General features: G+C 39.6%; 1 protein-coding gene and 2 non-coding genes across 4 annotated transcripts; 1 reads left to right on the plus strand and 2 right to left on the minus strand.

Annotated features, from left to right (window-relative positions):
• Positions 1-421: 421 nt before the first annotated feature.
• On the minus strand, positions 422-9527 carry alp3 (alkaline phosphatase 3). Of its 2 annotated transcripts, none has more exons than XM_058080108.1 (11): positions 9492-9527; positions 8522-8638; positions 8238-8353; positions 7901-8075; positions 6331-6503; positions 6131-6271; positions 5902-5971; positions 4840-4974; positions 4342-4533; positions 1997-2113; positions 422-872 (listed from the first exon to the last, which is right to left on the minus strand). In XM_058080108.1, the coding sequence occupies exons 1-11, from the start codon at positions 9511-9513 to the stop codon at positions 559-561; spliced, it is 1572 nt and encodes a 523-aa protein (XP_057936091.1). In that variant the 5' UTR covers positions 9514-9527; the 3' UTR covers positions 422-558. The 2 variants fall into 2 exon arrangements, with proteins under 2 accessions (XP_057936091.1, XP_057936092.1); XM_058080109.1 differs by having other exon boundaries at positions 8238-8427; positions 9492-9503.
• A 270-nt stretch (positions 9528-9797) lies between these two features.
• On the plus strand, positions 9798-9903 carry LOC131135163 (U6 spliceosomal RNA). Its single transcript, XR_009131553.1, has one exon. It is a non-coding gene; the product is annotated as a U6 spliceosomal RNA (small nuclear RNA).
• Positions 9904-10190: 287 nt separating this feature from the next.
• Positions 10191-10293, minus strand: LOC131135192 (U6 spliceosomal RNA). Its single transcript, XR_009131579.1, has one exon. It is a non-coding gene; the product is annotated as a U6 spliceosomal RNA (small nuclear RNA).
• Between the last annotated feature and the right edge of the window lie 1944 nt (positions 10294-12237).

The following is a 12237-nucleotide window of genomic DNA, read 5'->3' on the forward strand; positions in this document are numbered from 1 at the left end:
TAGCATGTTTTTGGAATGTGGGAGGAAACCGGAGTACCCAGAGAAAACCCACGCATGCACGGGGAGAACATGCAAACTCCACACAGAGATGTGTGCGATATAGTAGTTGTTGCCCAAAATGTGTGTTATTGTGTTAAGTTGGTGTGTGATGATTCCATACCCGTCTGCACTAAATTAATTTCCGTGAGGTAGGATTCGGGGAGAACATGAAAACTCCACACAGAGATGGCCGAGAGTGGGCTTGAACTCAGGTCTCCTAGCTGTGAGGTCTCCGTGCTAACCACTTGTTCGCCGTGCAGCCCTTTTTTCCATACAGTTCATTAATATTATCATCTCAAAAAGCAAACATTTTTTGACAAAGACTTTATTGGCAGTATTGTGTTTATGATAAACCTCCAATAGACATGTCCATTATACTACTTCCCATTTTGCCTCATTTCCTCCCAAAATGTTAGCCCTTAATAATAATAATGCATTTTATCCGTAAGAACCTTTCAAGGAACCCAAGGACACTACATATTGAAACAGTATTTGGAGTGACGTCAATCTAAGGGGACATTAAATCAGCACTTTAAGGGCCACTAATGTACCGAGGAGGCCACTGATCAATACTGCTGGTCTGTGGGCTGCCCCAGCCTTGTTGTTAACATTGATGGTGGTGTAAGCCACCGGCGGCGTGGTCTGTCCTCGACAGTGTCTCAAGTCTGCGCCCACGCACGCAGCATAGGCCATGGCATGGGCAATGTAGTTCTGCTCCTGGACACCATAGAAGAGGTGGGCCATGGGTCCACGGGCAAGCACTGCCACATCCTCGCCACTGTGGGTAGCTGAGTCTGTGGGTACTGCTGACAGCTGGATATACTCTTTAGTTTCTGTAAAAAAGAAACACATTAATTCATTAATTTTCTGTCACTTATCCTCATAAGGGTCGCGGGGGTGCTGGAGCCTATCCCAGCTGTCTTCGGGCGAGAGGCGGGGTACACCCTGAACTGGTCGCCAGCCAATCACAGGGCACATAAACCCATGCATAAACCCAGAAAACCCACGCATGCACGGGGAGAACATGCAAACTCAACACAGAGATGGCCGCGGGTGGGATTGAACTCTGGTCTTGCCGATGCTGAGACGGATATCGATGCTTGGTTTTTAGTTTTTGAAGGTTTTGTGTTATATACAGTGTGTTTTAATATCTACGTTTTGATTTAATTATGTCATTATGTTGAAGTAATTACATTTATCTATTACATATAGATGGCCATATATATACATATATATAGCCAGAAATATTTCAATATTCAACAAAGCAAATCAGAAATCACTCCACACTCCTTATTGCTCTCTGATTCTACCATATCTTACTTATTGTGTGGAAATATGGGGTAATAACTATAAAAGCAATCTTCACAGGCTAAATGTACTGCAAAAAAGGTCAGTAAGGATAATTCATAATGCCGCCTACAGAGAACATACTAACTCCTTATTTCTAAAATCACAAATACTTAAACTTGCTGATATAGTTAATCCTCAGACAGCTAAAATAATGCATTCATTCGTTCATTTTCTAACGCTTTTCCTCATGAGGGTCGCCGGGGTGCTGGAGCCTATCCCAGCTGTCTTTGGGCGAGAGGCGGGGTACACCCTGAACTGGTCGCCAGCCAATCACAAGGCACATAAACCCATGCAGAAACCCAGAAAACCCACGCATGCACGGGGAGAACATGCAAACTCAACACACAGATGGCTGAGGGTGGGATTGAACTCAGGTCTCCAAGCTGTGAAGTCTGCGCGCTAACCACTAGAACACCGTGCAGCCCAAAACAACACACATATTGTATGTAAAAACATGCGGCACTGTTGTCCAAGATAACCCTAAACCCAACTCTAAATCTAACCTACCCAAATAATTCTGGACTTAGTAGTACATAAATATGTTTTATATGCAGGACCAATTAAAACAAAAACCAATGAAAAGAGCTTGGAATGTTATCCTTCTCACTTGTGTCAACTTTACGGATGTCAGGTCGTGTGCCGTTGGTGATTTTGTGTCCGGGTCCATTCCCGTACATGAGTGTGGTGTAAGGCAACATGTCTTTGGCCCACAATGGAGATTTACCTAAGAAATGCAGAAAAGATCTTCATTAATTGTTTCTTCTCACACATGACAATAGGTACAGAATAACATACTCAAAGATGTATTTTCTGGCTCCCTAGGGGGGGCTGGGTTAAACTGTTTTTCTTTTCAGCCACGAGCCATTAGCCCGACTAGTCTCCTTGTTGATGAAGAGCTCAGTTTCACAAGCATATTAATCACCGCTGTACCGCTGAGAGGAGGAGGATGGTGAAACAGGAACAGAACAGGAAATGGCGTATCACAATAACACCACCAAGACTCAGAAAGGGATGATGTAACATGTATATGTACGTACAGTATAGTAATGGTGGGAATAAAATATTCATTAATTCATTTTCTACCGCTGGAGCCTATCCCAGCTGTCTTCAGGCGAGAGGCGGGGTACACCCTGGACTGGTGGCCAGCCAATCACAGGGCACATATAGACAAACAACCATTCACACTCATATTCATACCTATGGACAATTTGGAGTCGCCAATTAACCTAGCATGTTTTTGGAATGTGGGAGGAAACCGGAGTACCCGGAGAAAACCCACGCATGCACGGGGAGAACATGCAAACTCCACATAGAGATGGTCGAGGGTGGAATTGAACCCTGGTCTCCTAGCTGTGAGGTCTGCATGCTAACCACTCGACAACTGTGCAGCCCGGGGATAAAATATCATAATTGTAATATATTGCTAAGGTACACTCATACAGGGTGTCCTTTACAGTTTGTAAATAAACATTGTGTTATATTCCGAATGTGTGTGTGTGTGTTTTTTCACACTCCTCTGCAGAGTGGTGAAAGTGCATGTCAGGTGTGTTGGATTGGCAATCAGGTGGAGCTGGCATAAAGGAGGCAGACAGCAGGCAGTTCACCTGCTTGCTCTCTATCGCTGTGTGAGACCAAGCCGGTGTGCTGTGTTATCTGTGCTGTTTGCTCAGCCATTTTGGTTTACAACTTTATGTTAATTGCCTAGTGCTGTGTGTTTACTTTCACTACACTGTGTACTTACTCTGACTGTTTGCGATGTCTGTATGTGTTACCCTTTTTGGTATTTTTGTCAGTTTTGCTTCACTAGTTGGTTTTACTTCCTGGTTTTGAGGATTTGTTTTTGTGGGGATTGTTATTCCTGGCAAAATTTAAAAAAATACCATCACCTCTTTTTGCCATATAAAAGACGTATAAAAAAAAGTTTAAAAATGTAAAAAATACCAGTGTGTTATTTTTCCCTACCCAATATTTACTTTCATTTCGACAAATTTTTTGCTTTTGTGACAGCTCAAATATTTAAACAATTATAGCAACATAACACAAATGTAACACCATTAACTATTTACAATTTGGATCTCAACTGTTTGTGTGTGTGTGTGTGTGTGTGTAAGCAAGCATTAAAATGTTCTTACAATGTCACACTACACTTCTCCACGCTCTCTCACTCTCTTATTAAATTCCAAGCTTTTATTAAATTCACTTTCTTCCACCTTGTGGCCTTTTTCATGGCTTAAAATTGCTCTCAAAGTGAAATGCATTAGTGGAGAGTTGCATCATCACCTCTTTTTGCCATATAAAAGACGTATAAAAAGGTTTTTAAAAATTTACTTTCATTTCGACACATTTTTTGCTTTTGTGACAGCTCAAATAGTTAAACAATTATAGCAACGTAACACAAATATAACACAATGAACTATTTACAATGTGGAATTCAACTGTGTGTGTGTGTGTGTGTGTGTGTGTGTGTGTGTAAGCACTAAAATGTTCTTACGATGTGTAACCTTCTGCACGGTACACTCCTCCACGCTCTCTCACTTCTCTTATTAAATACCAACCTCTTATTAAATTTACTTTCTTCCACCTTGTAGCCTTTTTCATGGCTTAAAATTGCTCTCTAAGTGAAATGCATTAGTGGAGAGTTGTGTCATCGCCTCTTTTTGCCAGAAAAAGGGTAGTAATTTCTGGTGAAAACGGTTATGAAGTGGTACCATGTTTTGGGACTATTCTCTGTATAGTCTATTGAACATGGAAACACAGCCTTAAACCACCTTCTGGAACTGGTGCTGGTCTTCTACCTTCAATGACCTCAAATTGCAGTCTGACTTGCAGTCTTCAATGAGAAGGCTTGCAAATATGCCATCACATGATGTACTGTGCCCAACTGAGGCAAGAAACTGTCCCTTCTAATTTCCATAATGAGCAACAATGATATTTGCTGAGGTTGATAATTACCCAGTATGCTGTGCCCTCGAAAAGGGTATCCATTGAAGGTGAATGGGTGGGAATGGTCAGCCATCACAACAGTGAGCGTCTCCTCCTCGTTGGTAAGTTCAAGGGCCTTAGCAATGGCATTGTCCAATGCCACGGCCTCGTGAAGCGCCATGTATGCTCGGCCGTCATGGTGAGCCTGGTCGATACGACCCCCTGAGAACAGAGTCGCAGGCACGTTGGCGAAATTGGGAAGACATTGTGTGAGACCAAGAGTTCCCAGGAGACTTTGAGTAAGGAGTGAATCTTTGTAATGATTGTGTAGTCCAAATATAAATGCAAATCCATATTGATATTCTAGCATCAACCTCCATTACAGTGAGTCCCTTTGTGACGATGATAAGATCAATAATTAAATCCATCCAGCAGGGGCAACCACTTGCTCCTTCCTGTTTTAGAAAAGCTGCCACCTCCTTGGGGATTACATTGGCTGATTTAGTGATTTGGTATGTTTGTCCTCACCCTCCACCAGGAGGAAGAAACCTTTGGGATTTTTCCGGAGGATGCGGATGGCTTTTTCCGTGGTCTCCACAATGGATGGGTCCATGTTGGGGTCTCTCTCGACTTCATACCGCAGATCACCTGGTTCAAACAGAGCTGAGAAAAAGAGAGACACCGAATAAGACAACGGAATCGATGTAGAATGTAGCTATGGCCAACATGATGGCGCTATACTCTCTGGCATCATTATTCACTTTTACGACACCACATAGCCATGAAGCTTTGAGAGAATTAACAAACAAAAGAGATTGATATTATCGATATTTCCCTCAGGTGATGATGACTCAATCTTAAGAGTTGGCGGCCCGATCCCAATATTGACCGTATCAATAACAGGGGTAGTATAGTATTAGTATTGGATCGATACTATCATGATACCAGTAATGTTTGGGTTTTTTTGTTGTTGTTCATATATTGTTAAGAACCTCAGGGAATACCTCAGCAAAAAAAGTATTTCAATGAGGGCCATTTGTGTTTTTTTTTAGGATTTGTTTACTATATTTGCACTTTACTATCATTATTTTGGATTTATTCATAGGGAATAATTGTACAATTTGGTCACACTGTGCTATATTATTGTATTTGTATACATATTCACATATGTGCTTGTTTGCTTAAAATCTTTGTCCAGTGTTGCATTGTGATTATAAAGACCAACAAAATAAAGGCAAAATCCCAAAAGTATGTGACCTTGAAAAAAGTTTCAGCATCAGTATTTTGTGTTTTTCTGTACCACATTTACATACATGGTATCAGATCAATACCATTCACCAATTATGAAAACATTTGTGCCTTTTAGTCTGGAAAATACAATAAATATACACACGCTCTTGAGTATAAATGAGGTACTACTCATGGAGGGGGGTCCTGTTTTGACCCTAAAGCTGCTCTCCAAGATAAGAGATTCTGTTTAAGACAACTTAAAAGGAATTAAATGTTTCTTCCATTTAGACATCCTGATGACTTAAATGTATAATATAACAGTATAATAGAGTAATTGTTGAAAAATATAACCAAACTCACCCATAAGGTAGTCTGTTGTTTCAGGGTCCACAGCGTCAAAGTCGGTTTTATTCCAAACGTAATGGGAAACCTGCAGGACAAACAAGCGTTTTCTTATGACTCCAGAAGCAAATTGTGGCACTTTATAATTTATATGCATGTCCTCTTCTGAACTATTACTGAATAAAATATTATCCAACTTATATTTGTACTTTTGTTACTTTGCTATGTTTTATTTTAATGTCTCTACCTTGCCAAGTTTCATGCTTTGCCATTCACTGATGAGGTTTCGTTTGTCTTGTCTTTTACCCCTGGATGAGAAATCTCTGGGGTATTCCGGGTCCTTGGTGCCCCTGGGGGTCATGTACTTCCTCCCACCACCAACGATAACCTGGAAGCAAATACCTTCAGCAAAAAATATCACTTAGCACACATTATGAATGATTTTACATCTATGTCTGTGTTATTGAGCAGCTGAGAGGCAATGTCAGTGCAGCCGTCCCTCTTGGCGGCAGCAGGCATGTCTGCATCACTGTACCACTTCCTACTGGCGCTGTGGGCATAGCTGGTGGCCGGGGTAGCATGTTGCACTCGTGTGGTTGTCACAATGCCAACAGACTTGCCTAAAAAATATATAATGGCATATTAGTGTTTCTGGGACGCCATTTTTTTATAGTGTTACATGTGTTTAAACCCTCGTGTAAGAAGGCCGCATTGCATGTCCAGGGATCAAGGTCATTGCATATTTTGTGTGTGTGTGTTTATCATAAGATATTTATGGCTGCTATTGGCATGGTAACATGATAAGCCTCAAGTTGCTTCTTCTGTGTCAGTACAGTAACCTGCAACTACCTTTTCATATATAAACACCCAAAGCCGACCTAAGGCACAAGCGAACTAAGCACCTGCTTAGGGCTGTTTACACCTTGTTACACCCGCAACGTAATAACTGCCCACAAACGTAATACAAATCTGCAGCTTTGAATGTAATAATCCCGCAAATGTAATACATTTCCCACAAACGTAATAAAATTTGCCCACTGCAAAGGTAATACTGAATTTCCTGCAAATGTAATAACTGTTACATTTGTAGGAAATTATTACATTTTGTTTGTGGGCGTACATGTGCGTTTTAGTTACAGTATAATTATATGTGTGATTTTGTGTGTATATTGGGAAGAAATAATCAAAAGAAGTAATAACATATAATAATAATAGTAATAATAATTTCATTAAAACAATTGCAATTATCACAATTATGTTATCTTTTTTAAATTAAAATACATTATAATTTAATAATTAAAGATTTCTTTAATGTATTCAAATGATACTTTTTGAATAATACAGTAAACCTCGGATATATCAGATTCAATTGTTCCCACTGGTTTTGTCCGATATAAGCGAAATCCGTTATATGCGTATACCGGAAAATGTCAGTTTTACGCATATATCGGCTTTATATCCGGTATATGCGTAAATCGGATTTTATCCATTATAAAAAGGCACTTCCTTGACTATGTTTCCAATGTACCTGGACGCGCAGGCAACGCTGCAAACGCTGCAAATGACGTCGTATAGCGGCCTGTCACGATTCGGCGAATCGGAGCGCCACGATGCGGCCATCCGATATATGCGAGGGAAATTTAATGGAAATGCATTGGAATGGGACTGGAGATTTTGTCCGAAATAGGCGAAATCCGTTATAAAAAATCCGATATATGCAATGAATTTTTATTGGAAATGCATTACAGAAAAATCGGTTCTTTTTTATCTGTCCGTTGTGAGCGAATTTCCGATATATCCGAGTCCGATATATCCGAGGTTTACTGTATTTTTTCTACAAAAAAAAGAAAAAAAAGAATTATCTATCAAAAAAATGGATTCTCGAAAAAGGCAAATCACATACAGAAACTGGACAGTTGAAGATTAAAAATGAGATAAACAAGGTTTCAAAAATAGCCCACTAAATATGACTCTATTAATTTGACACCCCGATTATGCCATCTGATGGTATCCTCACCGGCATCTTTGGCCCATTTCAGGATGGATGTGACTTCATTTCCCTTCTGACTCCTGCAAACGCCATTTCGAGCTGCCGCACTGACCCCAACGGTGTTCAGGTTGGTTTTTACTCCACACAGATAAGCAGTGGCTGTGGCAGCACTATCTGCAATCTGGAAATCCACACTGTAGGTCTGAGCAAAGCACAAGAAGCAGCATTAATCTCATCTTTACGCTTTACTCAATAAGATCCTTCAAAGCTGAACACACCAACATTTTTTGACCTACAACACGTACTTTGTTACATGATTAAGCATTGGAGGACTGTATAGACTGTTTATGTGTGTGTGCGATACCTTGACCAAGCCCACATGAGGGAAGGTGTCCATGGTCATCACTGTCTCCTCTCCTGTGTGGTTCTGCAGCTGTCCCTTGAGGATACGAGCTGCTGTGTAGGTTGTGATTCCCATACCTAACATGCACACCAATACACACAGGCTTTCTATCCATTCCATCTTCTCATGGAGGCATATTTCTTCTAACCGACTTGTTGGGTTTATGTTGTAAAGAAAAAATTGATTTGAAAATCACTGGGTTGGACATCAATCCTTATCTGCCTTGACTGTGTTGCGTAACCTACCATCTCCAAGGAAAAACAAGATGTTCTTGGCCACGTTGGTGTTCAGCTTCCTATTTAAAGCCGTGTCCAAAGTCTTCTGAGCTTGTGATCTCCAAAACTGTGGGTTCTCCTCTTCAACTGTAGGGGGGAGCACATCCATCATGAATCAGAATGTCAAAAAGCATCTCTTAGGAGGAGGGGTAGCAGAGGAAGGTGAGTCAGAGTGGTTTTACAAGAGCAACTGGGAATTGAGTCGACTGCTCTTTGTCCAGGCCTTGATGATGTGGATGTGTATCGCACATCACGATCATCACCTCTGATATGCTGCATGATCGTGCCCAACGCTCCGTACATTTTACATCTGATGCTTTGTCACTTGGAGTGACAACTGCAAAGCACAGAGTAATGGCGGGCGATACTGCAAACTCTGATATCGATCCAAGTAAATATAGGGCCAGTATTGATACCGACACTTTCAAGATTAGTTTGTGATTTTTCCTTTTAATTTGTTAATCGTGATTATATCATAATAAAATGCTACCAGAATAAATGCTGCCAATTTAAAGACGGCTAGCATTGATAACAATGCTGATACCAATGATTTTTACAGGAAAATGACGATATTATTGAATAATTTAGTGATTTTTGCCATTAACTCGTTGATCATGTTTATAGCAATAAAAATTACAAATGTTGGTGTTGATCAATAACAAGCACATACATTTTCAGAGTACTTAAAGACGCTTTACAGTAGAGAAAAAATAAATACAAATAGAGTTGAGTAAAAACAGAGTAAACGATGCATTAAAATACAATATCCATACATTCATTCAGAGCTAAAACAAAGCTAAAAGCGGAGCGGAGGGTTTTGGATGTTGTAGTGTAAAGAATACTGTTGTAGTAGTCGATTCTCGATGTGATAAATGCATGGATCATGGATGAAGTCAGCATTCTGTCACAGTTAAAATAATACGATTTTATAGTAACTCACAGTTACTTTCACAGAGGCACATGCAAACAGCGGTCCTGTGAGGAGGCGGAGCCCATAGTGATCTGACGTCACTAGTATTTGCATATATTACCCATCAGCCCTGATCAGTCTCGCACAGACTGCATTTTAAATTTCTATCTAAGCACTACTGGCTCTGGTTTCATATAAACAATTCTTCTATAAGTAACTGCACATACAGATGATTGCAGTCTATGAATATCTCAATGTATCTCATGTGTTCACCGTGACTGTAAAAGTTGTAGCAAAAGGCAGCCTACTTATACTGCAATCTTTCCTTATTCTGTTGCGCTACTTCGGTAACGCATATACTAAAATTGGAACGATACAGAGAAGATTAGCATGGCCCCTGCGCAAGGATGACACGCAAATTCGTGAAGCGTTCCTCATTTTAATATCATTTTTCTGTTTGTAACACTTTCAATTTAATTATTGTTCAATATGACGCTACTTGTGTTTGTTAAGGTACTACATTACCCATGAAGCTTAGTGCAGGAGGGTGGCCCGGACAAGCGGAAATAAAGGCGTTGATACATGTTGCTGAACTCGGCAGCTCCTGTCGTATGTTTAAAGGACGAACATAACATACCCTCATGCACTAAGCTGCATGGGTAATGTAGTACCTTAACAAACACAAGGAGCGTCATGTTGAAAAATATAGATATTATAGAAAAATGATATTAAAATGAGGAACGCTTCACGAATTTGCGTGTCATCCTTGCGCAGGGGCCATGCTAATCTTCTCTGTATCGTTCCAATTTTAGTATATGCGTTACCGAAATACCGAGACAATAGTAATAATGATACTGATGTTGATCCTGATACTTTTTCATTGAACTTTTTCAAGATAATTGAAGGAGTTTTGGGTTTCTGTTAATTTGTTCATGATTATAATCATAATTAAATATAATTTTTAAGAACTGCAAATCACCAAATAAATACAAAGTGAGTATTAATAATGATACTTATACTTACTGCCATTGGTTGGCAACCAGTCCAGGGTGTACCCCGCCACTCGCCATGAAGACAGCTAGGATTTTGCCTCTAATTTGCTCATCATGTTAAAATCATAAGAAATACTACTGCCAATTTAGTTGTCAATCCAATACAAATTAAATACAGGGTTGATACTTTTTAGTTGAGTATACATACAGTAAATATGAAATCAATACAACAGTATGAACTTCACTACAACAGCATGAAAAGCATCCATGTGTCTTACCTTTGGCTGCACTTGTGACAAACATGACGATTAATAGAGCAAACGTGGACCATCTTGGAAGCTTCATGGCTGTGCTCAGGTTGGAGAACTGATCCTTTTCCTTGTCTCAATTTATCACCTGGGCCATTTATGACCCTTGGGTACTTTGCTACATTTATTGCCTCTGTTGTGAGATTCGTATGTAGAGTTACTGATTGTGTAGATAAGGAATGTCCAAACTTTTTCCACCGAGGACCACATACTGAAAAATGACAGAATGCTAAAATGTATATGGTCCATAAAATAAACTGTGTTTCAGCTTTTTCTTATATAATAGGCAGCAAAGTGTATTACAGCATACACAGAACACATAAAGATCATATCAAATACAGTATTGGGAGGGGAGAACTGAAGAATCATTAACATGATGTCAGATGGTCCTTTTGTGGCAGGGCTGAAATGCAGTGGAAATGTTTTGTTTTTTTTAAATTAAGTTCAGTTCCATGACAAAGAGTGACTTTGAAAATCATTGTCATTCATCTTATGACTTTTCATAACATTATGGAGTATGTGCAAATTGCCATCATAAAAACCAAGGTGGCAGATTTTGTGAAAATTAATATTTGTGTCTTTCTCAAAGCATTTGGCCATTACTGTTTGTGTGTGATGCATCTAATAACAGTCAACTGATAACACAGCAGTCTATCATTACGTAAGCGTGAGAAAGTCCACTAGGACAAACACGGACTATCACTAGCCACAACATTAGGTACTCCGACACAACATTGCAATAGACACAGTATTGTAATCGTTTATTATGTCAGTGCCATTCATGTTTCAACTTGAGCGTCCACTTTCTAATGAAAACACAAGCAAGGGAAGAATATTAGTTTTTGACTTATGCTTGACCAAAATGTCTTTGACAATGTCATTGATGATGCAGAGCTATTGGTGCGGTATTTCTTATTCAGCAAGTACAAAGTGTCACGTAGATAACAGAACATTTATCAGCTTTAATTTGATCACTTAATGTCCCAATGGAGTCGCTGATGAGCCTTTCAAACATGAACAGGCTGCTGGTGATCAGATAGGGATAGAAATGCAATTTTCTTTCTTTTCATTTGAAGTGGATGCTGAGTGGAATTATGATGGTATATTATCTACTGATATACTATAATAAACTGTAGTCACACTTGGTGTCCTCCTGGTGGAACTGGAAGCAGCTCGGAAAGCCGGAAGTCAGGACTTTCTTGTTTATTGATAAGTTTATTCAACTAGCATTTTAAAATTACAATAATCTTTCTTGTATAATGCTTGTTAGTTTAACCATGCACTTTTGTGTTACAACTACAAGTGCAACAACGTCATCTAGTGGTTATATGGGGGTCCTGCAAATGTAGACTAAAGAACAATCTGACAAGATCCTAGTTTACACACATCTTAGATCTTTTTTTTTTTGTTTTTTTTCCCTCCGATTATGGAGTCGCATACTTATTTTAGTAACTTTAACTAGGGGTCGCGACCCAA

Source organism: Doryrhamphus excisus, chromosome 8 (genome assembly GCF_030265055.1).
Source record: "Doryrhamphus excisus isolate RoL2022-K1 chromosome 8, RoL_Dexc_1.0, whole genome shotgun sequence".
Taxonomy (NCBI): Eukaryota; Metazoa; Chordata; class Actinopteri; order Syngnathiformes; family Syngnathidae; genus Doryrhamphus; species Doryrhamphus excisus.